Source organism: Podarcis melisellensis (assembly GCF_964234715.1).
Source record: "Podarcis melisellensis genome assembly, chromosome: Z".
Taxonomy (NCBI): domain Eukaryota; kingdom Metazoa; phylum Chordata; class Lepidosauria; order Squamata; family Lacertidae; genus Podarcis; species Podarcis melisellensis.
In genome coordinates this window covers 39,740,165-39,768,127 of record NC_138547.1, presented here as the reverse complement: position 1 = coordinate 39,768,127, position 27,963 = coordinate 39,740,165, and the positions used below count along the sequence as shown (strand labels likewise).

The 27,963-nt window shown below is 44.7% G+C and overlaps 1 protein-coding gene across 3 annotated transcripts in view; it reads right to left on the bottom strand.

Annotated features, from left to right (window-relative positions):
- Positions 1-535: 535 nt before the first annotated feature.
- KIAA1210 overlaps positions 536-27,963 on the bottom strand; it is a 46,405-nt gene continuing 18,977 nt past the window's right edge. Inside the window, exons 3-14 of one of the 3 annotated variants that reach the window (XM_081897587.1) lie at positions 27,678-27,761; positions 24,749-24,920; positions 22,761-22,857; positions 21,130-21,288; positions 12,498-12,563; positions 11,466-11,675; positions 10,544-10,649; positions 8,595-10,187; positions 6,406-6,590; positions 4,922-5,008; positions 4,042-4,147; positions 536-1,906 (exon numbers count right to left, since the gene is read on the bottom strand). In XM_081897587.1, the coding sequence (XP_081753713.1) occupies positions 1,740-1,906; positions 4,042-4,147; positions 4,922-5,008; positions 6,406-6,590; positions 8,595-10,187; positions 10,544-10,649; positions 11,466-11,675; positions 12,498-12,563; positions 21,130-21,288; positions 22,761-22,857; positions 24,749-24,920; positions 27,678-27,761 (3,032 nt within the window). In that variant the 3' untranslated portion in view covers positions 536-1,739. The remainder of the gene's footprint in view (positions 1,907-4,041; positions 4,148-4,921; positions 5,009-6,405; positions 6,591-8,594; positions 10,188-10,543; positions 10,650-11,465; positions 11,676-12,497; positions 12,564-21,129; positions 21,289-22,760; positions 22,858-24,748; positions 24,921-27,677; positions 27,762-27,963) is intronic. The other 2 variants (XM_081897589.1, XM_081897588.1) reach the window with 2 other exon arrangements.

The window sequence follows — 27,963 nt, the reverse complement described above, 5'->3', positions numbered from 1 at the left end:
CACTATACTATTAAAGTAGTATCATACCACTTTAAACCGTAACGGCTTCCCCCAAAGAATCCTGAAAGATGTGGTTTGTTCAGGGCACTGAAAGTTGTTAGGAAACCCTCAGAGAGCTTCAATTCCTAGCATTCCTTGGGAAGAAGGATTGATTGGGAACTGCAGCACTGTGATGGGAACAGGGGTCAACTCTCAGTACCCATGGCAAAGTTACCAGGATTCCTTGGGGGAAGCCACCGCTGTTTAAAGTGGTATGATACGGCTTTAAATACCTGGTGCAAAAGGAAGACATCATTATGTGTAGAGCAGCCTTTGCCAAAACGCCTTCCAGGTGTTTTGAACTACAAGCCCCATCAGCCTTTGCCAGCATGTGCCAACTGGAGCTGATGGGAGATGTAGTTCAAAACATCTGAAGGGCACCAGGTTAGCAAAGTCTGGTATCGGAGGTTGATCCCAAGTTAGAATTTCACAGCCAGTTTCTTGGACTGGGGCTCAAAAGGGTCATAAGGAACAGGGGAAGACCTGAGCAACTTCATCCATCGCCAGCGACAAGATGCTTTGGAAGATCTGAGGGGCTGCAGCAGATTCAGATTCCAAGTATGCTCAGCCAGAAAACTCAACTCTGCTTGGTGTTACGTATGCTCTTTCGTAACTGGTTCAGACATCTATGCTAAAGCCTGAAAAAAATATTAAACTAGATTTGTTGTATTTGCAGACAGTTCTGGACAGGCATGCGGACATTCCTGAATGGTTGAATCAAGTGCTATTTTACTGGCAATCATCCATTGCCAAGAGCAGCACTATCCAGTTGTGCCCTTTTCCACAAATTAACACACCTTGAAGTCATGGCTGCTATTCTGCTGCCTGTATAGGTAAAAACTAGGCTGGGCAGCAGTAGATGTTTGGGGGAAATGGAGTTGAAAGGGTTACCATGAATTGCCATTGGGTCTTCACACAAGGGCAGTCAATATGATGACCTTCAGATAATGCTAGGACTACAACTTCCAACATCCTTTACCAATGGTCCCACTTGCAAGGGTGGATTGAGTTGTAGTCCAGCATCTTGAGAGCACCACATTGGGTACCTCTTCCATTGAGTGACAAGTACTTTGGACTGACTCTAAACATCTGGAAAATCGGTACAATCCGTCTCCTTGCACAACCATATCTCCCATACAATAGGAAGTCTGTGTGTGAGAGATGTCTTTGGTTACTATCAAAGCAGGCACTGATGTTGCACTTGCTGTTAGAAAACTAAGTTCACTATTTGAAGAACAGAACATAGCCACCATCTTTGTAGCCTCACCATCAGCCACTGGCAACCCAGGGCCTGCTTAGGGTTTCTGTCTTTTTGGCAGAAAACAGAAAAGCCAGAACTACCAGCACAATATTTTCCACCCAGTGCAGGAATACTGTGTCTCAGGTGGCTTTTTTTTTTAATGGGAAATGTGTAACCACCTTCAAGGTCCTTCTCAGCAGAGTCTTTGACCTTAACACTGATACTGTAACATATGGCCAAAGATTCCTGGAGCAATTATTGTCTTACAGTGAAAAGCACCCAGTGTATTAATAATTCCAATGGTTACCCTCGTATTAAATGTGTGGTAGAAATTACCCCCCCCCCCAATTTACCAGTGCTTCCTATCATCCCTCCAAACCCTCAATAAATGATCACAGTGAAGACATTAGTATATGCTATTAATGCAGCTATTGGCAGTGTAGACAATTCTTCCGAATGGCTACTGAACAATCTGAGGCATTTCACTCCATGCTTTGGCCTTTTTCCTGGCCAGAGAAAGCCAAGGTGGCTCAGCAGGGCTGCATGATGACATTGGTAGGCTTGGCAATGGCCTCGTTTCCTTTTCCATTTGAGGGGCTTCCTGAGGCTTTGTTCTAACAGATGTTGCTGGGGAGAAAAGGAGGACATTAAGTAGGCTCTATGGGGCTGAAGAGCACACCCCAAGCATCACCCTTTGCAAACCACCACCCAAGTAGGACGGAACCACCACAAAACATGCCACCCACCCCCCAGCTTGGACAGTTGCTACAGAAGGATTCTATGGTTGATGCCATCAAAAGCTGCTGAGAGGTCAAGGAGAATTAATTCTCCTGTCTCTCTCCTGACAAAAATCAATATACAGAGCAACCTAAGCACTTTCTGTGTCAAAATTGGGTCTAAACTCCAGTTGAAGTGGATCTAGAAAATCAGTTTCCTCTGAGAAAGCAAGGATCTGGTCCTTCACCACCCACTTAAGAACCTTGCCCAAGAAGGAGAGATTGACAACAGACAGGAAATTGCTCAGATTTTTTGAATCCAGGGAGGGTTTCTTAAGCAGTGGTCTTATCGCTGCATCCTTCAAGCAAGCATGAACCACTTCCTCACAAGAAAACATTAATCACCTCCTTGGCAGAGCCAGCTGTCTCCTCCCTGCTAGTTTTTATCAGCCAAGAGGGCCAGGGGTTCAGAGAACAGGCGGTCGCTCTGACCGATCCAAGCTCTATGTCTGTGTCCTTGGGCCTTACTGAAACTCATCCAACAGGACAAAGCAGTGCCATGTAACCCCCTTGAGATTAAACTGCGTAACACTGGAGATGAGTTCTCAGCAGATGCAAGTGATTTATTCTTCAAAATGCTTTGTCAACAAGTCACAATGAGCTCTAATCAGTTTTGCTACCTCCTTTGGGCCAGACTGTAAAAGGTCTCATGCTACCCGGGAAAGTTTTGCTTAATGAGGATGCAATCCCTAGCTAGCAGGATGAGCAGTTAAGGATGGTGCAAATTGTAGCCCAACAACTGCTGGGAACTCAAGTTTGAGAAACACTGGCTTAAAACAATAAGCGAGAAGCTGTGGCCCTCCAGAGGTGGCCCATCAGCCACAGCCAGCATGCCCAATGGTCAAGGATGGTGGGAACTGGATTCCAACAGCACCCGTAGGGCTGCAGGTTCCCCGTCCCTTGGTTAGGGGATGGCTTCCTGATCCTGGAAAGTGTGCAGGAATTATTGTCTTCCTCAATTAAGGGATGGTGCCTGTGGTGCCTGTGTCGCTGTGCTTCAACAAACTGTGGTTAAGGCAGAGTAAGAAGGGGAAGAAGAGCTACAGCTCATCTACTTTGTATGCAGAAGGTCCCAGCTTCAATCCCTGGCAATCCTTGGGAGAGACTCTGCCTAAAGTCCTGGATGGCTGCTGCCTATCAGGGTAAGGTAAAGGTAAAGGTACCCCTGCCCGTACGGGCCAGTCGTGTCCGACTCTGGGGTTGCGCGCCCATCTCGCTTAAGAGGCCGGGGGCCAGCGCTGTCCGAAGACACTTCCAGGTCACGTGGCCAGTGTGACAAGCTGCATCTGGCGAGCCAGCGCAGCATACAGAAACGCCGTTTACCTTCCCACTAGTAAGTGGTCCCTATTTACCTACTTGCACCTGGGGGTGCTTTCGAACTGCTAGGTTGGCAGGCGCTGGGACCGAGCAACGGGAGCGCACCCCGCCGCGGGGATTTGAACCACCAACCTGACGATCGGCAAGTCCTAGGCACAGAGGTTTTACCCACAGCACCACCTGCGTCCCTGCCTATCAGGGTAGACAGCACCAAATTAGATAGGTCCATGGCCTGAATAAGTAAAAGGCAGTTTTCTAAATTCACAAAGAGAAGTGAAATTCTGCTGGAAGGATGGAAAACATGTTGAAGGGGAGGTAGTGGATCTGCTTTCCTGGAAGAACTGTCAACGCTGTACCTCCACCTGTGCTCTGCTTATTTGTTTGTAAATAAGTCATATGTCCTGGCTGATCAAAGGTTGTCTAGGCTAACCTCCCACTATGCAGGAATCTTCTTCAAAATGAACCCAAGTCTCAGTGAAGACCCTGAAGTTTTTCACTGCCCATGGAAGAATTGCATGCATGCATCATCCTGCAATATATCCAAATATAGCTACTATTTCCATCCAAGCACGGTGCTATATCAAAGTTTAAACATCCCTTCCATATTAGTTGAGCTCAATGGGAGAAGGTTAAATAACCACTCCTGTTCTTTTTTCCAGTTTTTAATACCTTTTATAGCTGATGGAGCCATCTTCAATGGGACTTTACTCTCAAGTGTGCGTACTTGAGGAGCACTGGTCTTCTTCAATATATTCTCACTGGTAAGATTTGTTTGCTATAAGGCAAAAAAAAGAAGAATGCAATTCATGCACTGCAGAGCAGATGACGCTTGAGTGACTTAAGTCCATTGACTTCAATCATTAACATATGACTAGTGTTGGATTTCAGCCAATGGTTTTTCCAGTTTAACAAACAGTGGTTTAGAAAGTTGGGAGTGAGCTTCAGGCCCAGGCACTCCTTTTCCCTTCCTCCCATTGCAATTGCATCCTAATTACTACTGAAATAGGGAACTCTGGTTTAATGTCAGTGTATTAATCAGGACTCTAAGCCACAGTCAAATCCTTGTTTAAGTGCCTAGTAAGCAAACCAACACAAATCCAGAGCATAGCTGTCAACCTTCAGATTTGAAAATAAGGAATCAGGAGCCTCAAAAATAAGGGATCAGCAGCCTCACCTGTCCCGGGGACAGTCTACAGGATATCTAACAATCCGGGATAGCAGCGGGAAGCAGCGGGAAACAGCACTGGAATAAGGGAATTTCCCTCAAAAAAAGGGAAGGTTGACAGCTATGATCCAGAGGGATTCTTCCTACACTGCAGCTTGTATGCTACTTTGCAAGTCACCATCAAAATCCTATCACTAAACTTACATGCAAATTAGAAACTATAAAAATTTAAAACTGAGCAGCATTTGAAAAACACGTACATAAACGTTTTAAGAGCCAGCCTAACTTCATCAAGCCTTAATTACAGGCTCAGTTCCCACTTTTGTCCAATATATCAGACCCCGGAGATGAAAGACATGAAAAGTAACTTTGATTTATACAGACCAGGGTTGAAGCATCAAAGGGGAGTGCAGACTTGGCACTGGCTTCTGGCTTCCTAAACAAAGATTTACCACGGCAGGACTCTTCCATCTGAAAGATGAATGGCTTGGCTGAGCCATGAACAGTTTCTGTGCATAAAGTACTCCCACAACAGTCATAGAAACATAAGAAAGTGTCTTATACTGAGAAAGACTTTTGTTCCATCCACTGACTATCAGTTGTTTTCCAAGGTTGCAGACCCACAGCCTCTTCTGCTGACTCTCACAGATTCAGAGTCAGCCCCCGACAGGAAACAGGGTAGCATCAGGACATGCGTCAGGACACAGACATCAGGACATACATAATGAACGCAATGCCCTGGAACAAGGTTTCCCAAACGTGGGTCTCCTCCTGCTGTTTTAGGACTATAGTTCCCATCAACCCCTGACCACTGGTCCTGCTAGCTAGGGATAATGGGAGCTGCAGTCCAAAAACAAATGGAGACCCAAGTTTAGGAAACCCTGCCCTAGAGACCATTATACTGAGGAGAGGGTGAAGCTCTCAGGAAGTCATACGCTCGACCTCCGCTGCTGTTACTATGGTAACCCAGGTCACCTGGAAGCATTATCTCAGAACATCAAGACGTGCGGGATGTGCTCCTCAACTCAAGAGCCCAAGCACTGTGTACAGTTAACCAATTGTTCACATGACACCAACACGAAGTACCCTACACACAAACCCAGAGACCATGTCTAAACGAAGCAGGATGTGCTTCCTTCCCTGCAACTGTCACAATATTGAAGTCAAGTTTTGAAGAGTTAGGCTCTTAAAAAAATAAATCCTGATATCCAAATGTATTAGTGAGAGTAGCCATGGCTCAGTGGCAGAGCATAGGCAGTTTAATCCCTGGTAGCCAAAGCTGAAGGGGTACTTAAGTAGCAGATGATGGGAACAATGCTGGTTCTAGGTTCTGCAGAGGTGCTTCTTTGGACACCTCTTTGGCTCCTCTCTTGCTCTCTGAGGCACTGCTGCCCATTCCTTGCTCCAGACAACCACCTACTAAGGCCTGTGGATGGTGCAGCCGTGCCCCTTCGCTCATCACTGCCCGTATGTTCAGAGACAGAAGGTGAACACAGGCAGTGACAGCAAAGAGGAGCAGGAAGGTAAGTCTGTATGCAGAGTGTGGCAGTGGTCAGGGGCCAGGGCCTTGAAAAGAGCCCAGTAACACCTGCCCTTGGTGCTGGCCCTGGATTGGAAGAATCCTGCTTGAAACCCGAAGAGCCACTGCCAGTCAGAGTAGGCAATACGGGCTAGATGGACAAACAGTCTGACCTGATGAAGCAGCTTTCTACATAACTATACACACACACACACGTACTCAAGGTGCACAATTACTGAAAATTAAAATCAGAAATAAAACTATCAGTCAATCTCCGAGTATACCAACGGAGAGCTTCCTACAAAACTATCCCGCTAAATGATATGAACAAGGGTCAGTATGCACCTACCTTTTCCTGCTGAGAAATGCTGCTGCACTTCTCTCCTCCTTGTTCAGTTTCGGCAGAGGTTTTATCCTCGCATTTCTGTTCTTTCGCAAGAGGGTGATCCTGGAAGCCTTTCTGCTTTAGTTTTGCCATCAGAATCCATGCTGGTTCAGAGGATGTGCTTTCCACATGTGAGGCCGGGGTTTGCCCTAGGGATTGGAGAGAAACTGATCAAACTTTCACACTGGCCTCCCTCCCGGTGCACCTGACGCATGCAGAGCGCCATGCAGCCTTGGTAAAAAAATCTGTTTGGGGACTGCAATCACACAATCACATACACTTAATCCACACACGGACAGGCACAATCGCAAATATGTAAGATTATTATTATTTATCAATTGAATATATTTCCTTTCATCCAAAGGTCACAGTATAAAAACACAAAACACAAAACACATAACATAAAAACACAAAACACATGACATAATAAGAAACAAAACAATACCCCCTCTGCCGCCCACCAACACTTTAAAAGGCTGTAGATTGTTTAATCAGTGAAAGGCCTGGGTGAAGAGGAAAGTTTTTGCTTGACACCTAAAGATATGTAAAGGTGGCCCCAGGTAAGCCTCTCTGGAGACAGTATTCCATAAATGGGGAGCCACATGTTCCCATGTTGCCGCATTCCAGACCTCTTGTGAAGGAGCTACACAGAGCAGGGCCCCAGATGATAATGACAGGGTCCGGGTCAGTTCATTGGGAGAGAGGCAGTCCTTGAGTTATTGTGGTCCTGGAACAACCTGACAACCAGCTGAAGTTTCTGAGCTGTCTTCAGAGGCAGCTTCATTGCAGTAATCTAACCAATAGAGAATAGACAACAGTATAGGCTATCCCTATCCAGAAAGGGGTGCAGCTGGGCCACCAACTAAAGCTGATAGAAGGCACTCCAGGCCACTGAGGCCACCTGAGCCTCAAGTGACAGCAATGGATCCAGAAGAACCCTAAAGCTATGTACCTGAACCTTAATGGGTAGGAGTGAACCCCCATTAAGAGCAGGTCTGGGGAACCGCCCACTAACAGTGCCTCCATCTTATCTGGATTGAGTTTGTTGACTATCATCCAATCCAGAGGAAAAACAACAGTCCAGCAGATCTACTGCAACACCAACAGATGTAAAAGAAAACTCCAAAACTCTGGATGACCCCAACTCAACTATTTCATGCCCTGATGCTGCCCTGAGTACCCAGGTGGGTACAAGCTGGTTGAGACCAACTGCACCCTGCTCACCCAGGTCTCAGTGATACAGACTAGTTCAGCCTCCTCATCCACAATCAGATTCTGCGGTAAGGGGGGTCTTATTCAGCACTGACTTAGCATTCAACAGCAGCAGTGGCAGACCAGAGGGTGGCTGATATGACAAAACTACTGCCCATGAAAATAGAGGTATATTATTAATCCTTAGTAAGTCTGTTCAAGTCCACACACACACAAAGTTTGTAAAAAAGTTCTTCAACACCCTTTTATTGATCCAGACTCTGCAAAGTGCAGAATACCAAGAAGAGGAATTCAAATCATGTCAATGCACAGCTGAACAGCAAACCCTGCATTATAGTTATTCAAAGTCTCAAACGTCAAAATGCATCCTAAAAACTGCAAAAACTGTTCAAGCTATGGTTCAGATGATCTATTTCTAACTGACATAGTGCTTATGTATCTGATTGATGGATTTTTGGAATGAATGAAAGTAAACTCAAATGTTTTTTATTGGTTTATTATGTCCCAACGTTCTGTGAACTTGAAATTGTATATATGCACAAAAATAACAATTTAAAAGTCCACTGTGTTCATAGTGCAGCCAAGCCCACAGAACCTGTATAAAAATGTATAAAAATGTGGTTTTCTGAATGTATATACAGGGGTGGAATTTTGGCATAAATGCAATCTACACATTAAGAAATAAAAGTAATTATGTATACCAAATACAGACAACTTGTTGAACCACAACTTCCATCGTACATGAGCACTAGCTATGCTGGCTCAGGCCAATGGAAGCTGGATTCCAGCATCATCTGTTGGGCGACATGCAGATGTTTGCAGCATGAAACACAGCTGTTTCCCCACATAACATGTAGCACTCTCCTGAGCATCCATGCATTACCAAGCAGCCAACAAGCAGATGCCTCTAAAGCAGCTGGCTTGTATAATAACACAAATACCTGAGAGTTTGCCTATCTGCTGCTTGGCTTCATCTTCGTCAGGTTTGATGGCTTTCATGGGGTGGTTCTCCTTTTGGAAGATGGGTTTTGGAACCGAAGCTTGAGTGCCACCTGTCAGATTTTGGGGAGGCTTCCCAGAACTTGATGGCATCACATCTTCTTTGACCAAAGTAGAAGAGGTTCCTGGAACCACAGATGCCAGTTGCTTTGCAGGCTCGTGATGCTTCTGCTGGGTCCGGTATTTCAATAGAGAGGGTGTTCTCCTCAGCTTAACCCCAAATGGGCTCTCACGGTCAAGCATATTTTCTTTTGGCCATTCATTTGCAGAATTTAAGTTGGTGCCAACAGTCCCATTACCCTTGTCAAGACACTCTGGGCTCCTTACTATATATCCCTCTGTGGCTGCATCCAACTGGGGCATTCCTTCAAACAACTCTGGTCTTATGGGTGAAGTAGGGGTGCTTCCAGGGCAGGAACTATCCATGGAACTCGAACCCCCCGAAAGAGACCTCTGCCAGGCTGATGCAATGGTGAACCTGGCAGGCTTAGCAGAAGTGGACTTTGGGTGGGCCTTGGCAATCTCATCTGGACCTTTGCTTTCTTCCATTTTCACATTTCCTGGTAAGTCTCCAGCCTCGTCATCAGAACAGCTACTTTTAGGAGCAACCTTGGGGGATCCTGCAGAGGACATACCTACCAGAGAAGGGTTGCTCAGGTTTCTAAAGTTGGCATCCTCTTGCCCGTCTCGGCTGCTGTTCAAATCAGAACAATAAGGTTCATTTGGGTGGATAGGTTTCTCACCCACGGCACTGTTAAGTGGAAGCTCATCTATTTGGGAATCTGAGATGGCTGGTCCTCCCTGTGGAAAGGCTGTTGGCTTTGTGTGGCCTTTGCACAGTTGAATTTCCATATCTGCAGACTGTCCTCCTGTAACTTCTTTAGGTATCTGGTGTTTTTCAAGGGCTGAGGCTATGGCCTTCTCTGCTTCTGTGGGAGCCTCCATAGTAGATGCAGAAAACTGTGGACCGTGCAGTGCAGGGTCTTCCTGAAGCGTGACCGAGCTGTCCCTGTCACCAAGTCTATCTTCTGCTTCATAAATATGTATTGCATCACTGCCATCAATGGAGTCTTTTGCTTTTTGATCTACAGGTTGTAGGCAAGGTATGTTGTGACACTCTTCTGCTGCATCAGGGTCCTTATCCATGCTATTCCCAGGCAAGGCAGCATCTAAGCATCTAATATTTTCTGTTTCAGGCTGTAAAGGTTCAAATTTCTCAATGATCTCTTTCACGGAGCTCTGTGAGTTCGACATGACGTTATCAGTTGGTTGCCCAGTTGTTTTCACCCCTTCCTCCTCCATCTCTTCTTCTTTGTGCTTTGTTAGAGAGGACAGTGCATTTGGACAGGACACTGTTACAGAAGCCTGGAGATCTGTTTCCATACGGTTCTGGTTCTCAGATTCTAATCTGCAATTCTCCTCAGCACCAGAGCCAGCATTCCAAGAATAATGCAAAGCATCAGAGGCCCTTGTCATGGATAATGCATCATTAGTTTGACTCCCATTTAAGTTACTGGTATTCTGGATTGATAGGCCTAAGTAAGAAAGGAGGAGAGAAGAAGATGGTTAAAGAACACAAGAAGCAGAGTCAGATCATTGGTCCATGTCATGGGCTGGCTGGATGCAGAGGAATGGTGGGAGGTACCAGCTGCTTTTGGCTCTGCAGGGTTTCACACATAAGTCTTTCCCATCCCTATCTGGAGATGCTGGTAAGTGAGCCTGGGACCTTTTGCATTGCAAACAATGTGTTCTTCCATAGGTTTGTGGTCTGCAGAACCAATACAAACTTCAACACTCTTCCCCACACTCTCCCACATGTGCTGGCACATGCATGATCACACTCTTGCATGCACACACACACACACACACACACACACACACAGGCCATTACCTGCCAAGCCCTCCTTTTTTCTACCATCTTCTTCAAGTAATTTTTCATGGTCTGGTTTTCCTTCTCTGGGTTTGAGAAGGCCTTGCTGTTTTGCCACCTCTTTTACCTATTGTGAAAGAGAAAGACAGTTCAGACAATTTGCAGAGGGCACAGATTCCATTTTTTCAACTGAACATAAACAAAAAGGGCTTTCAACCAACAAAAAGGGGGTTGGGGGTTGATCAGCTGCCTGCCTTTTTAAGGCAGCCAACCAATTTCGCAATGTAATATTGAAAGGCGCTGTTGGGAACTTAGAATGGAAAGTGAAAGGGGGAAATGATTCCTTTGTTTTGCATCAAACTTTTATTCTTCAAGAGCTTCTGTACAAGATCCAAAGAGAACAGTGTTGATGGAACCATAGGCAAAGGAAACACATTTGTTTTAACACACCCCTTGACCTCAAGGCAGCTTACGACAATGGACCGATAAAATGTGACAAAGTCGAATGGATAAAATGGCATGAATCTAACACCTACCCTTCCCAAAGCCTGGCAGACTACAAAAATTACAGACTACAAAAAACCATAAGGAAGAATCTCTTCCAAAAGAATCAGGAAGGAATTGGATCATCCCTCATATCTTTTTTTAAAAAAATAATCTACCAACCTACAAGAAGAAAACTAGCCCATCCCATTCCTTGTGAGGCTAGTTTTCTTCTTGCAATTAATAAAAAAGGCAACAATTCAAAATGCAATGCTCCCCCATTAGCAACTCAAAGTAGTACAGTCCTTGCTGTCAGCTCAGCATTCTGATGCCTCACTCTGCTGCAAGCGTTGACGAGATCTGGGCAAGAACATTCTTGGAGCAGAGTCCTGTGTGAGTATCGTAACAAACAGGAAGGCTCATAAGAGAGAATTTCTTCCAACCTCCAGAAGGCACTTACTGAAATAGCTCGGGTTTTGTGAGTGAAGGCTTTCTGCTTTCGCGGGTTTATTGCAATCTTGTGCTTGGCTGCTGAGGTGTCGAGGCAGCCCAGCGGAGTGGGTGGACGGCTGAAATCAACAGGAAGCAAGTGGCAGTATGGCAAGGTAGGACTCCCAACAACTGCAGAGGGTTGTGGGCTAAGGGGTCTGGAGGCGGATTCTGAGGTGACCTGAAAAATGCAGACAGACAAGTTTAATAGGTTTCAGGTCTCCCCTATACATGTGGTTATTGTGCTAAAAACAACAACAACAACAACAACAATTTGGCCTAGATGGGTTCAGAAGCTAAAATACTCAGATGTATAAGCACATAACAAACATTATAAGTAGGTAGGATTCCACCTTTAGACCTGGGAAAATTACTGCACTGAAGTAGGCTGTTGTCCAATCAAGTCAGTGTAATATTATTGATAGAGATTGCTGCACTACACACTTTGAAAGTTAAGGATTCCAATCCCCACAAAACTCACAGGCTGAACTTAGGTCAGACATTGGCCTGGTGTGCACAAGGTAGGTCCCATGTGTGCTATACTCTACATTTAAATCAACACCACACAATTTTAAACAGCCGTGGCTCCGCACACACCCCCGCACCCCGAATCCTAGGAATTGTAAGTTTGTTCAGGGTGCTGAGAATTATAGCAGATCCCTATTCCCTTCAAAGAGCTACAGTTCCCAGAGTTCCATTTAAAAGACCTATTTCATAATGCTACTAAAAGAAGAAAAAGCAAAGCCAGCACAGACATGACAATCACCCAGCACAAGCCTTATACATAAAACAACCAATTAAACCAAAGCACCATTTATTTCTACAGCTCAGTTTACAATTAGCCCCACCCCCAAAGGCAGAAATAATAAAATACAGGTCGTTCAGACCCATGTGAAGCTATGGAGGAATGGGGTCTGTCTGGTTCTGTGTGGGATTGAATTCTGCCACCGCAGAAAAGTACAAAAGGCTGCCGCTTCAGCAGTAGCTGGAAAAACCTATTTACCTGGTCATCTTCACTGTCTGTGCCACCTAAACTTAAAGAGTTATAGCGCTGGGCAGGGATTGAGGACTGCAGGATAAAACAAGGGATAAGTCAGGGAAGCATGGTGCTGGTATAGCGTTCTCCAGGATGGCACATAAAAAGGACAGTTATGAGAAAACACAAAGGGGGTGGGGGGAGGAATGTCAACACAGCACCCATCTCTAATGCATTTATGACAATATTGCCGGCAACTATCCTTGCACTGCCAAAATAGCTGCCACTAGGACAGATGGGGTTGTACTTGTTGCTATTACAGTGGTACCTCAGGTTAAGAACTTAATTCATTTCAGAGGTCTGTTCTTAACCTGAAACTGTTCTTAACCTGAAGAACCACTTTAGCTAATGGGGCCTCCCGCTGCCGCCGCCACACGATTTCTGTTCTCATCTTGAAGCAAAGTTCTTAACCCGAGGTACTATTTCTGGGTTAGCAGAGTCTGTAACCTGAAGTGTCTGTAACCTGAAGTGTTTGCAACCTGAGGTACCACTGACATACACCCAGTGCTTCCCCCCTTAAATATATATATATATATATATATATATATATATATATATATATATATGTACCCTCATTTTCCTACTCATATTGAAATACTGCCCCTCAATGAGGCAAATTAGATTCACAAAATGTTTAGGGGTATGCGTACCCCTGCATCCCCCCAGGAAAAAAAGCACTCCATATACCCTTCTCCCGCTTTCCATTTTATCCTCAACTTTATCCTGTAAGGTAGGCTAGGCTGAAAGACAGTGGGCAGTACCCAGGGGACTTCATAGCTGAGTGGGGAGTTGAACCCCTCCAGTGCTCTTCAGGAAAGGGCCTGCGCAGAGCAAGGACAAAGTTGTTACGTTTCAGTGCAAAGTTATGTTTGGTTTCTAAGTCCTGGCAAGTGTTTTCAATAAACTGCTGCTTCCAAAGCTTTGGGGTGCACTGGAAAGCTTTAGCCAAGTCTCCTTAAAGTTCTTAATCATGATAGCTAGCTATGGCCTCCAGCAGCAGAGGCAGCGGACCTCTGTTGCTATGCAACAACAACAGTGGGAGAGGACCCTTGCCCCCATGCCCTGCTTCTGGCCATCCCAGAGGCATCTAGCTTGCCACTGTGTAAAAGAGGATGCAAAACTAGACAGTCATTTGGTCTGGTTCAGCAGGGCTCTCCTGAGAGTTTTCTCTGTTTTGGCTTCATGAGATGTCTCCAAATCAGATTCGCATAAAAATAAAAGTAAAGAGGAGCAGGGGCCTTAAAACCGCAAGCTGCAAGCTGCAATTTCTATGGGTGGTTTTCCATGGGAAGAGTTCCCTGTGAAGAGGGATTGACCGTGAAACCACTCTGAGCATTGTGGCTCTGTCAGGGAAATAAGGTCTCCTGGCAACACTCAAGCACCCTCTAGAAACTATGAATCCCAGGATTCTCTGTAGGAACTGTTTAAAATGGTATGATACTGCTTTAAATGGATAGTGCAGACAAGGTCTAACTTCAGGTCATTAATTTCAGTGATTCTACTCCGAGTAGGACTTCGTTGAATACAACCCTATGTTTCTTCCACGCTTCAAGAACACTCAGTGTGCATTTCAGTGCCACCACTTTGTAAAATAAGAAGGGCTCCAGCAGACCAATGTCTTTCTCCCCACCAGTGTCAGAAACTGAAATATGAAAGCTAGGAGCTAAACGGCACCTTAAACCTAAGTTATGGGCACAACAATAGAATGTTTAAGCACACTTTTTTTATAACAAGAATACAAAGCTGAAAATGAATGAACTGTGGGATGTAAAACACAGGAGCAGTCAATGACAACATTCCTAGAGTGTACATGTTAGAACATGGGGAGGGATGTCTGTCCAGCAAGCAGGTAAACTTCCTGGGGACGGACTTCCTCCGCATGTGACCAGAGGTGGGTGTGGCCTCACCTGTGCAGGTAATGATAAAAGCACAGGGCAGGCAGCCATCTCTCTCTCTTGCTCTCTTGCCTCTTGCCTCTTGCCTCTCTCTCTTGCCTCTCGCTGCCATCTTCCTTCCATGAGGAACATCTAAGGATGCTCTCTTGGCTCCCAGCCAAGAGAGGAGATAAGGACTATCTTGCTACAAGATAGATTCTAAATGTATTTTACCTTTCTAAGTCTGTGTGCCTTCTGGGATCATATTGTGAACAGAACGTGAGTAAACTCTTTTATACTTTTATAAAGACTGTGTAGTGTCTTGTATTTTAAGAGGGATCAAAGGGGAAATTACCAGAGTAATTATTATAGAGGTTCTAGCGAACCTGTGCACACGTTACCGTTGCAAACTAAAAGGGAATGTTTATAAACTCTGCTGATATTTTGGGAACTTGTTAGCACAAGTTGGATAAGGATATAATTAGTCAATATATCCTCTCCTGCACCCCAGAACATTCCCACAAAGGGTTAGTGGCCCCAGTATTGCATATTTCTGCGTATTTTTGAAGGATTGCTTTGGATTGTGATTTTGAGTTGAGTAGTATTTTTCTGAGTTAACTTCCTGGTAAGCACATGGTCCTTTGTTCCATTGTGCAGTGGGGATTAAGCAACCCCCCCCTTCCCTCAGAGTTCACAGTGACCCAAGGCAGTGAAGAATTATTTTGAGATTTTTGAGATTTTGATTTTAAAATTTTGAGAAATTTTGAAATTTTGAAGAATTTTCAAATTTTTGGATTTTAAGATGGCTAGAGCAGCTTTTGATAGTGATGCAAAGCTAGGAATGCCTGTGCTGAATGAACACAATTTCATACACTGGAAGCAGCGCTTGATAGCATGTTTAGATTATAAGCACATTTTGGAAGCTTTAAAGCCTCAGCCTACAGGATCGTCTGAGGAGGATTTAGCCAAGATAAGTGCTTGGAAACGCATGAACAGCGAAGCTAGACACATAATTTTGAGTGGACTTCGCGATGAGCAGCTATCATTAATAAATAGTACAGATGATGCATCTCAAATCTTAAGAGATATTGAGCGCGTGTATGGAGAATCTAGCATAAACTGCTTCAGAAACTTGGTGTGTAAATTAACCAGATTGAGGATGAATTCAAAAGAGGAATTCACAGAGCACATCAACAAGTTTACTGAGATTATTCAAAGAATTGATTTGACTCCCAAAGCTTTTGATGAAGATACAAAGATGGCATTTTTGTTATCATCACTTGGACCACGCTTTAGCGCATTTGTAAGTTTGATGGATCATAGACAAGGTCTGACTTTTAAAGACTTGATTGGTTATTTAAAAGAAGAATGCAGAGATAGAGCTGAATCTCCAGTGAGAAATGCTAGAAGCAAAGACAGTAGTTATGCATCTAGGCAATTTACAAAGTCGAAAGAGATGCCTAAGAAAGTGATTTGTTTCAATTGTAACAAAGAAGGACACATTGCAAAGAATTGCAGGGCTCCTAAAGCAAAGAAACCCCACCCCTTTCAGCCAAAAGGAGAAAAGAAGGGGAAATGTGAATGCACATGGCTACTGCAAGAAAGGAATTTAACAGTCCAGAATCGTGAGAATAGACGTAATAAATGGATTTTAGATTCAGGTGCCAGTTCACATTTTTCATATAAAAAGGACTATTTTAATGAGATAAATGATGAAGAAGGATCTGAAATTGAGATTGCAGATGGCAACATTGTTAAAGCAAAAGGTGCAGGTTCCATGAGTCTGAAATGCAATATAAACAATGAATGCATTGAGAACACAATCTCTAGAGTTTTGTATGTTCCAGAGCTGAGCTGCAATTTAACTAGCGTGTCCACTTTGGACAAGAAAGGTTTCCAGATCACATTTGGAAATGGAGAATGTAAAGTGACTAGAAATGGCAAAGTGTTTGCTCAAGCAAAGCTAATCAATGGTGTATATGAGCTTGATCTTTCAGAGAATCAGTCTGCAAAAGTGGCACATTCCAGCCAGAAGGATGAAGCAGATCTGGACCTATGGCACAGAAGGCTTGGACATAGAGACACCAACGTCATTCTGGATCTACAGAAAAGAGATCTTGTAAGAGGTTTGCAGGTAAAGCAGAGCAACAAAGCTCCAGCAAAGTGCATAAGCTGTATTACTGAGAAGGCTGTAAAACCTTCATTTCCACGTTGTGCAGAACAAAGAAGCAACAAAGTGCTTGACATAGTGCACACTGACATATGTGGACCCATGAATGTTCCCTCACTGGGAAAGAATAGATATATTTTAATATTTCTGGATGACTTTTCAAGATTTTGTGTTGTATATTTCCTCAAAGAGAAGAGTGAGACAGTGGACAAGCTCCAGGAATACATTGCCATGGTCAAGAATAAATTCCAAAGAGCTCCAGCTGTGCTAATGAGTGACAATGGAGGTGAGTACTGCTCAAATGAAACGCAGGCTCTCCTGGCCAAGGAAGGAATTGCACACGTAACCACAATTCCTTACACACCACAGCAGAATGCCATAGCTGAGAGAAAGTTTAGGTCCATTATGGACATGACAAGGTGCATGCTAAAGGATGCATGTTTGCCACAGAAGCTGTGGGCCGAAGGAGTGTACACGTCGGTCTATTTGCAGAATAGACTGCCAACTAAAGGTGCAGAGCGCACACCATTTGAACTTTGGCATGGGAAAGCTCCCAATCTTTCGCACATACGTGTGTTTGGAAGTCCGTGTTACTTCCACGTGCCCAAAGAACACAGACACAAGCTTGACTCCAGGGCAAAAGCAGGTATCCTTGTGGGATATGCCTCTGGAGGCAAAGGATACAGAATTATGGACTTACAAACTGGTAAGACAAATGCATACCATGCGGTTTATTTTGATGAATATGGAAAAGTAGACACTAAGAACACTGTTGTGGATTCTTCAGATGAGTCAGAAAGGACTCAAGAGTTTGTATATTTCCCTTTTGAGACCCCACAAAGTAATAATCTGTCTTCGAGTGTTACAGCGCCCCCTACAGGCAACACACTAGAAGACGCAGAGGACCAGAACCCTGGCGGCACCAGAGACGAAGATGAGGACTCAGATGGGGACATGCCTGCGTTGGAGGAGGATGAGGAAGCTGATGCGGTTGCAGAACCAGAGGTCAGACGCTCGTCCAGAACCAACAAAGGTGTCCCACCATTACGGTTGTCCTACTTTGCAGGGTCGGCGTTTCCACAGGAACCTTCCACTTGGGAAGAGATACAGGAGATGCCAGCTGCAGAAGCCAGTCTCTGGAGGAAGGCCGCGCAGGAGGAGATGGATGCACTGCATCAGAACAAGACCTGGACACTCACTGAGCTGCCTCCCGGTAAGAAGGCCATTGGCAGTAAATGGGTTTTCAAGGTTAAGAAGGGGTCAGAAGGAGAAGTGCAGCGCTACAAAGCTAGACTTGTAGCACAGGGATTTTCACAGCGTTTTGGTGAAGACTATGATGAAGTTTTTGCACCAACCGTGAGGTACAGCAGTGTAAGAATGCTTTTAAGCATTGCAGCCTCCAAGAAAATGAGAGTGAAACACATAGACATTGCTACCGCTTTTCTACATGGGCAGATTTCAGAAGAAATTTATATGAAACAGCCCAAAGGTTTTGTGAAACCACATGAGGCGCATTTAGTGTGCAAACTCCAGAAAGGACTTTATGGACTTAAACAGGCTGCTAGAGCCTGGAACCAGAAGTTGCATAAAATGCTGACGCAACTTGGGTACAAGCAAGGCGACGCTGACAAGTGCTTGTACAGTAAGTCAAATAATGGACAATTCTCATATATTCTAGCATTTGTTGATGACCTGATTATTGCCACAGCAAGTGAGAAAGACTATACACAGATAGTAAAACACCTTAGCAAAGAGGTGGAGGTCAAGGAGCTAGGAGATGTCCAGTACTACCTCGGGATCCAGGTGGAAAGAGAAGAGGACGGTTCATTTCTTCTCAGCCAAAGACAGAAGATCCACGAGCTAATTGAGCACATGCAGATGCAAGACGCACATCCAGTTGCTACACCGATGGCTACTGACTTCCTGAAGAATCAGCAGGATTCGAAGCAGTTGCCAGACAACAATGACTACAGGTCGGCGATTGGTAAACTTTTGTATTTAGTTACCACATGTAGACCTGACTTAGCTAATGCTGTGGGGATTCTTAGCAGAAAAGTGAATTCTCCCACTGAGCATGATTGGGCAGGTGTAAAGAGGGTGGTGCGATATTTGAAGGGTACCATGAATTGTAAATTAAGGTTACCAGCCGTCAGAGACCCTAAGTTGGTTGGGTATACTGATGCGGATTGGGCTGGGGATAATGCTGATTATAAATCAACAAGTGGTCATGTTTTCATGTTTGGTGATGGACCTGTTGCATGGGGCAGTTATAAACAGAGCTGTGTAGCATTATCTTCCACAGAATCAGAATACGTTGCAGCAACAGAAGCCTGCAGAGAGATCGCCTGGCTTGATCAACTCATAAAGGACTTTGGGTTGGTGAGAAAAGGGCCTGTCAGCTTGCTGGAGGACAATCAAAGTTGCTTGAAGCTGACACAGAGTGAGAAGTTCCTGGCCAGAACAAAACACATTGGGGTTAAATACCACTACATACGCCAGATGATCCAGGATGGACTTGTGGAGCTATCCTACTGCAGCACCCAAGAGATGACTGCTGACATCCTGACGAAACCCCTACCAAGAGAGAGTTTCCAGAATCTACGTGTCAAGCTGGGACTCTGGGTGGTTGAATAAAGTTGTTTATATTTTGTGTATGTTGTATTGCCTGAGAAGGGGTATGTGGGATGTAAAACACAGGAGCAGTCAATGACAACATTCCTAGAGTGTACATGTTAGAACATGGGGAGGGATGTCTGTCCAGCAAGCAGGTAAACTTCCTGGGGACGGACTTCCTCCGCATGTGACCAGAGGTGGGTGTGGCCTCACCTGTGCAGGTAATGATAAAAGCACAGGGCAGGCAGCCATCTCTCTCTCTTGCTCTCTTGCCTCTTGCCTCTTGCCTCTCTCTCTTGCCTCTCGCTGCCATCTTCCTTCCATGAGGAACATCTAAGGATGCTCTCTTGGCTCCCAGCCAAGAGAGGAGATAAGGACTATCTTGCTACAAGATAGATTCTAAATGTATTTTACCTTTCTAAGTCTGTGTGCCTTCTGGGATCATATTGTGAACAGAACGTGAGTAAACTCTTTTATACTTTTATAAAGACTGTGTAGTGTCTTGTATTTTAAGAGGGATCAAAGGGGAAATTACCAGAGTAATTATTATAGAGGTTCTAGCGAACCTGTGCACACGTTACCGTTGCAAACTAAAAGGGAATGTTTATAAACTCTGCTGATATTTTGGGAACTTGTTAGCACAAGTTGGATAAGGATATAATTAGTCAATATATCCTCTCCTGCACCCCAGAACATTCCCACATGAACTGCAGCTGAAATATTATGCTCATTTTTCACATGGCCTAGTCCTTCCCCTGCCCACCCCCCTAATATTCTTAAGAGGGTCTCTTCTCCAGTCTTCAGAGCGTAGCTGAAAGTGGAGAGGCAGAAAAAGGTCCTCCTTTCCTTCCACTATGCAGTTTTAATCTGTAATCTTAGGCGCAGTACTACGCCCAGAGCTCAGAAACTGCTCGCGCTAATGAAATTCCCTATCGCAAAATGCGCCAAGAACAATGGGAGTCTCAAACCCTGCTCCCCTCCCTTATTCATATACATGTATATGTGCACCAATAGCAGTTTAGTCATGCTGGCCACATGACCCAGAAAGCTGTCTGTGGACAAATGCCGGCTCTCTCAGCCTGAAAAGCAAGATGAGCACTGGACTTAACTGTCCAGGGGTCCTTTACTTTTACCCTTTAACACACACACACTTTTCTTTTCTCTTTTCTTTTCTTGATTTGAGGACTGAGTTAAAAAGGGGTGGAGAGGGAAACCACCATGACCATAAAGATTTGGAGAACTATCAGGATTTGTCCAAATTAATATTAAATAAAGCTGGAATGGAGGAAAAGGAAATGAAACGTGTAGTGAAACATTTGCTGTTGCCTGCCAAATGGCAGAGGCACCACACCTCATGATATAATAGACCTATTCGGGCATTATCCTTCACAAGATTGAACAGTGGTGCCATGGTTAAAACACTGCAGACCAAGGTTTAAATCCGCACCCAGCCATAAAGCTCATGGTGTGTTCTTGGGCCAGTTATTCTCTGTTAGCGTAAGCTACTTCACAGGGCTGTTGTGAGGATAAAGCAGGGATGGAAGGGGAGGGAGAACAATGTACTATGCCTTGAGCTACTTGGAGGAAAGTGGTAATATAAATGCAATAGTACAATTTAAAATGTGTGAAGGAGAGAGCAGGGCACTGGTGTGGCACTGTATGTCCTCATCCCCTGTTGGAAGCAGCCTGCCCTAATGCATGAAAGCTGATCATTCCCAGTGACTGGAACACACACACACACACACACACACACACCACGCAGGAGCCTACATGTATAGAGAAGGACATTCTGCCTCACATTCTGCAATGCCTGGATAGCCAGGACAGGGGCCAGCAGCATACCCCACTCCCTCTCCCCACACCTCAAGATCATTAATAGTGTGAGGGGAAAGTGCCCCCAAAGTGCTATTCTCTATGGTGTTCAAAAGGGCACAGCACATACCTTGTTTGCAGAAGAAATCAGAACATCATGGAGGGTGGAAATTCCCTTAGGACCTCTGGGTAAGCCATCGTCTTCCGAAATGCCACCCACCTCTTCCATTCTCTTGCTGGGGATAACAAGTGGTGGCGATCGAAACACGAGGTTCGGCTGTAACTGAAGCTGTTTGGGTGGAAGGAAAGGAAGGAATAAAAGTACACAGGAGTCGTCAAACATTTTCTTTAACTAGGAGGTGCAGCCCTCTTGGCAAGTACAATGCTGCTAAGGTTGCTTCGGTTTCCATTCTACCCTTACATTGCAACCAGCCCAAGAGAGTTTGCTACCTGAAGCCTAGGACAGGATGGTACTCTTCATTTCCACAGCTCTATATGCATTCAACCAGCTGTCCTGAGAGTTTAATTGCTCTTCAACACTGGCAATGATAGTATCCTCCTCCACTGTACCTGAGGACAGCAGGCTAGCTTTGTGGGCAACAGGATGGGACAGACCTTGGAGGACACAAACGTAATAATATTCCTATTGGATCAAGTGTATCCTGGCAAATTCAGGTTGCACCAATGAGGTCGACTTGGAGCTCGTACATGTCAAATCCACTTCCACACAAGGCTGGACTTTTTACAATAAGGAAACTACTGGGAAAATGCAATGGGATGTGTGGGATAACATCTGCTCAGTACAACATCATCTAACCTCCCAGCAAACAAATCTCAATAAACAGGTCACCTGGAAGTGACCAAACTTCAGAATGTGATGCTGGTTGCAAAAACCAATAACTTCAGGTTTTATCGGATATGGAGGGCAAGAAACGAGTTCCTTATGGTTACAATTGTATTGGGCATAGCTTGTAATAATAATAATAATAACATGCACATTTCATGGAACATGGAGACAGGGGAGAAACGTTCCAAAAGTTGATCTCCAGAACTTCAAAGAACTCCTGGTGGGTAACTGAGTCCTGCTGTGTGGTCTCTCTAAAGCAGTGTCAATTGGCCTGAGCTCTGAAATCTGTGGCATTTGTATCAACCCAATGAAAAATGTGCTCATTCAGAGAACACACACACGAAAAAGGAAGGGGCAGAAATGAGCCAACGGCGGCTGTACAATATCTTCATTCAGACAAATGTCTTGATGCACATCCTCACGTGGAATTTGCATATATCCACAGCCACTCAAAGAATGAGTTCTGACTTGGAAAAGGAAGTCACTTTTGCTATGCTGAAAGGCTTTAATTTGCCATGCTCCCATCCTAAAACATGGCGACCGTGTCTCTTACTAATAATGGCACAGGCTCGGCAGCAAGCATGGGCCCAGAAGTTATTTTCCCAAGATACATGATAAAAGAAAGAGATGGAAGACTGAGGGGAGGTGGGGAGGTGTCCCAACAGCTGTCACTCCCCTCCCACCAAGCTTTAAAAGACAAGACTGAGTGAGCTCACTTGCGAGATTCTCTGGCCTTATGAGGCCACCATGCATTGAAACACATGCTCCTCCTTGGTGAGTTCATATGATCCCACTTATGGTGGCAGCATCTGGTTCTCAGTGACAAAACTGTGCTGGAAGGAAAGGGGGATCCTGGAGAATCCTCAACTGAACCAAGAAACCACAACCCTCGGGAGAGGTGAAGGTCCTCTTACCTGCAAAGCTTTCACCTTCCCTGGAAAGGTTTCTGGAGAGGACACTGTGAAAACACTGTCATGAGATAAGGCTTTGTTTCCCATGTTCCCTTTGGATCTGAAATGGGGAAAAGGGGCAGTTCAGACTTTTTAAAAAACTATATTTTAACGCTTTTTAAAAAATGTTGTTTCTTTAAGTCACATGCAGGGAAGCTATGACTCTCCAGATGATGCTGAACTCCAACTCCCAGCATCCTTAGCCACTGTCTTTGCTGGCAAGGGTTTATAGGGCTGATGGGAATTTGAGTCCAACAATGTCTGGATGGCTCCCATCTCTGCCTTACATTCTCCACATACACATACTAATTTTTACAACAGTCCTGTAAGGTAGGGCTGTCTTTCCTACATACCATGCACAGGGCACCAAGGCTAAGAAATAGCAGCTTTAAAAGGCACTCAGAGTATTCAAAGCTAAGCTGAGAAAGAGGCTTCCTGGGTCTTAGAGAGTAACTCCAGCTTTCCCAAGCTGGAGCCCCCGATATTGCTGAACTACATATCCCATCAGGCCTGACTATTGCTCCTATTTGTTGGGCTGATGGGATTTGGTGTCCAACAGCATCTAGAGGGCACCTGGTTGGGTGGGTCTGCCACCAAAAGTACTTCATTTATTATATCTCTTATTTTATATATACTTAAGAAAACTTGCTTGCTGTGCTTCTACAAGTAGCAGCCAAGGTGGCTTAACCATAAAAACCATAGTAACATAGAAAGCAGGGCAGGACCCTTAGTTTAGTGCCTATAGAAGAGCCAGATAAATAATCAGAGGCTGTGAAAGTCCTTTGTAGGGGATCCTGGAGAACAGCCATTGCTGGGCTAGAAAGACCAGTGGTTTGACTCCATGGCAGTGGTTTCTGGTGCCCATTGGGAGGGTTGGGGCAGAAAGCAGGAAGCCCAACAGTAGGTGAAGCAAGATCTAACGACAGGCACAGCCAACTCTTCCTGGTTTTGTTCTCATCCTCCTCCCTGTTGAATTCTGCAAGGGCACCATTGAGACTAAGGAGGAGGCAGAAGCTGACACACAGTGCCATCTACTGTCTTGCTTGTTAGTAAGAAGGCAGGAAGGTGGGGGTCAGAGTGAGGTTGGTGGAGCAGTGCACCATTCATCCTAATGGAGTAGTTTTCTCTGCTCAGAGGAGCAAGCCTCCTTGGAATGTGGTGGACTCTCCTTTGTTAGAGGTTTTTAAGAGCAGAGGCTAGAGAGAAGCAAATAAGCACATAAGAAGATCTCTGTTGAGTCAGAGCTTTCTTTTCCAGCATTCTGCTCTCACACTGGCCTGCCAGACTGTCCTGCATTGGCAAGGCGGTCAGACTAGAGGACCTTTGGTGGCCCATTCAAACTCTGTTTCCTGTGTTCACTACTGCATACAACAATACACAATACAAAGCAACCTTGGGGACTTTGTTCTCCGTGGAAATGTGGCCTAAAATAATACCTTGCATTAGTCAATAATACTGTGCACATCTGCGCTCTGTATTTTGGACTGCTGCAAGTTCAAGATTTGGCTATAGAGATCTTTTTTATTAGTTACAGAGTGTTGCCACTGTCTGCATATTGGAGGTGGAGGGATAAGGTCATATTCCTCCCACAATCGTGGTATGAAATAGCTGCTCAGGCCATGATAATATTTCAGGTACCATATGATGACAATAAAATATTGATGAACCCACCTGCAGCACCCATGCTAATTGGTGCTGTCTGGGTGGATTATAGACAACAGACGGTCAAATCCCATCTCTCAGCGCTTCAGTGAGCTAAAACAGTCCAGAGGGTGTGTTTTTTACTGCACTAGCTGTTTTGAGGCACGCTGCAAATGGAAAAGAGGAAATTCCTGGCATTCCAGCTGCAGCGCTGGGATTTGTTTGTGCACCAGCATGAATGAAATGTGTAGCTTGCTGTGGGACAATTCTTGCTTTTAACCTGTTGCTACAAGACAATTGCACTACCTTACCCAGGCTCTATTGGCAAATGGAGTATGCAGGAATCAAGGTTTCGGATGCTGACATCAGTACTGGATTGACTTGGCTTTAATTTTATTTCTCCCAGGGAGGACGGCTGCTCCTTGTTTTTCTTCTTCTTGGAGAAAAAGTTCATAAAAGTCTGAAACCTTGATCTCTTCTTCTCTGCACAAAGAAAATTTTTAAAGTGTCACGTCAAAGCAGTTGGCATGAAGGGGGAAAACCTCTCTGGCGTTATAATGACTGTGAGAAAATGGAAGACAACAGTACGTCCAACTAATGGCTGCCTGCTGTATTGTATTTTATTAAAGGTAAAGTTCCAGTCGTGACCGACTCTGGGGTTGCGGCGCTCATCTTGTTTTATTGGCTGAGGGAGCCAGTGTACAGCTTCCGGGTCATGTGGCCAGCATGACTAAGCCGCTTCTGGTTAACCAGAGCAGTGCACGGAAACGCCGTTTACCTTACCGCCGGAGCGGTACCTATTTATCTACTTGCACTTTGATGTGCTTTCGAACTGCTAGGTTGGCAGGAGCAGGGACCAAGCAATGGGAGCTCACCCCGTCGCAGGGGTTCGAACCGCTGACCTTCTGATCGGCAAGTCCTAGGCTCTGTGGTTTAACCCACAGCGCCACCCGCGTCCATTGTATTTTATTACTTCATTCTTATTGTACTGCATTGGTTTAAAATATTGTTTGTTTATAAATGGCACTTTTGTAAGAAATATAGCAAGGCAGCGTACAGCTTAAAGACCCACCACTGTAATACCCACAGCAATTAAAACAGGTGTTGGGAAACTTTGGCACTCCAGATGTAGCTGAGCTACAGTACCACTTCCCTGGCCACTAGCAATGTTTGTTGGTGCTGATGAGAGTTGTAGTTTATTCACTTTGATTTTATTTGTTTGATTGCTGTTAGCAGCCCTGGAGGAAATAATAATAATGTGATGGAAAAGCCATTTATAGCCTTCACTCCAGCTGAAGATTTCAAGAACAATACACAAGATTATGCTAAAATATCACATATTAACAATGCACGAAACTAGTTCAGCTGCTTCCTTAATTAGCAGTGGTGGTTTTTTGAAGGCTCGTGGCCTGCTAGATAGCAAAAGTTTCGATTTTTTTCAATCGGCAGCAAATATGGATCTGTCCGATTTTGGAGGAAACTTATGCTCCTTCACATGCCTGGAAAACATTGGGCTGTTCCTCTAACAATTAACTCATACATTTGTTAAATGTGTAGATTATTACACATAATTCCATGCCGCCGCCCCCATTCTTTCCCTCTAAGATGAGAAATTTTTCCCAGCTGCATTGCACTATCTTGGATGCAAAGAAGTCATGAGATGACCAGAACCTGGCTTGACACATATTCTATTATTTGACTAAACAGGGGCACCCGACATTTTAAAACTCCTCACAGCTGGTGGGCTCCTTCAAAAACAAAAGCATCACTTCAATGGGAATTCATCTCTTCCCCTCCCCGCCAGCTAATCATTTTGTCAGCAATGTTTTCTCTCCGCCTCGTGCCAGCATGCATGGCAGGGGCAAGATAGTGCTACCATCAGCTGCAGAGTGGCTTGCACAGTAACTGCTTTGTGGAGTGAACAATGACTCCAGGCTGCTACCTGCCCTCTCTCTCTGCCTTGCTCTGTGGGAGAGAGATGTCAGCCACAGCCAACATACTTAACATGACTTAAGCCACGTAGTTTGATGCACATAGTGATTAGGCATCTTGATCTAAGACACAGGGACTTTGCAGGATCCGCTTTTGTTCATCACCAAACATGTTTGTGTTTTGGAGTTGCCAGGAATTCAAAGTTAAAGGCTTCCATAAACAGTGTAACATCAGGATATCTTAAGGACAACCCTACACAGTCCATAGTTTGGTGTGTGCCGGGCATGCCAGAAAGCAAAACACAGATGGTGGCACCTAGACTATAGGGACAACTTCTGAGGGAGGCTCATTTGCAGCCTGCCCCAAAGGATTTTAGACAGGAAATTTTAAACCCTACTACTAGGGATGGAAGGATCTGTCAATTTCAGGTGTTGTTGTTTTATCTCAGTTCTCTCGGTTTCAGCTCCCCCCCCCCCGTCTTAAATCCAGTTCCCAACACTTATGCAGCAATCTGCAATTTTTTAAAGTTCTAGTGAAAGTTTACTAGCATTTTAGTGTGAATCCCTCCTAAGAAACGTATCTTCGTATGCGGTTTTGACTAATATAAGCATTTCTGCAAGAAACTTCTCCTAATTAATACAATGCATTTGAGAATTTGCTTTCCATGCACACTTTCCCCATATACTCACATATATATTTTTTTTAAAAAAAAATGCTGGTTGATACGGGGCACTGCAGCACAATATTTGGATAAGCATGAATTTTGAACAATGGCTGCTTTTCAGTTCTCATATAGTTTTGGAAAGTGCAAATTTGATAAGATACACCTTTCAATGGGAACTGAATCAAATTGCTCCCCCATCCCTAGATGCTACTTTGAAAAACATTTTTGGACAGCAGTCAGCCAGCCATTGTTCCATGCTGCCATTCAGGCCTCTGTTGCTGTTCATGAGGGCCATTCTAGAACAGCCTTCACCAACAGAGTGGCATCCATGTCTGTTTTTGGACTACAACTTTCATCAACACCAGCCATCATGGCCAATAGTCAAATGTGATAGGAGTGGTAGCCCAAAATTACCTAGAGGACCACAGTTCAGTAAGGCTACTCTAGGAGGGGGGAAAAAGAAAGTAGACCCTTGCCAGAGTTTCAGCTTACATGAGAGAAAGCGGTGAGGAGTTTGGGAGTGGTGACTCAACTGCTGGCCAGTTATCATCAGCTTATTGGGGGTTAGTTTAGACTGACAGTTGCCAACCCATAGATCAGGACATCTTCAAAGCAGCCATCAAAAGTGCAATATATTTACTTACTTGAACATTCTTCCTCTGTCTCTTCAACCTCACATGGCTCTATCTCATACACTCCAGTCGCCATGACAGTCTCTCTGAAATTTCCAATGATAAAACGAAAGATTACTTTAGATGTGAACACACTCTGAAGGACTCGTGATAGACTGGGATATAGTTTCACGCCCAGCAAAGAAGGAAAACATTGTCTCTGATGCAGTCCTACAGAACCACTGTGTGCATACCAAACCGGGGGGGGGTTGGGGGGGTTGGGTTATTTCACAGATATATTTGCACAGGAGCTAAACGG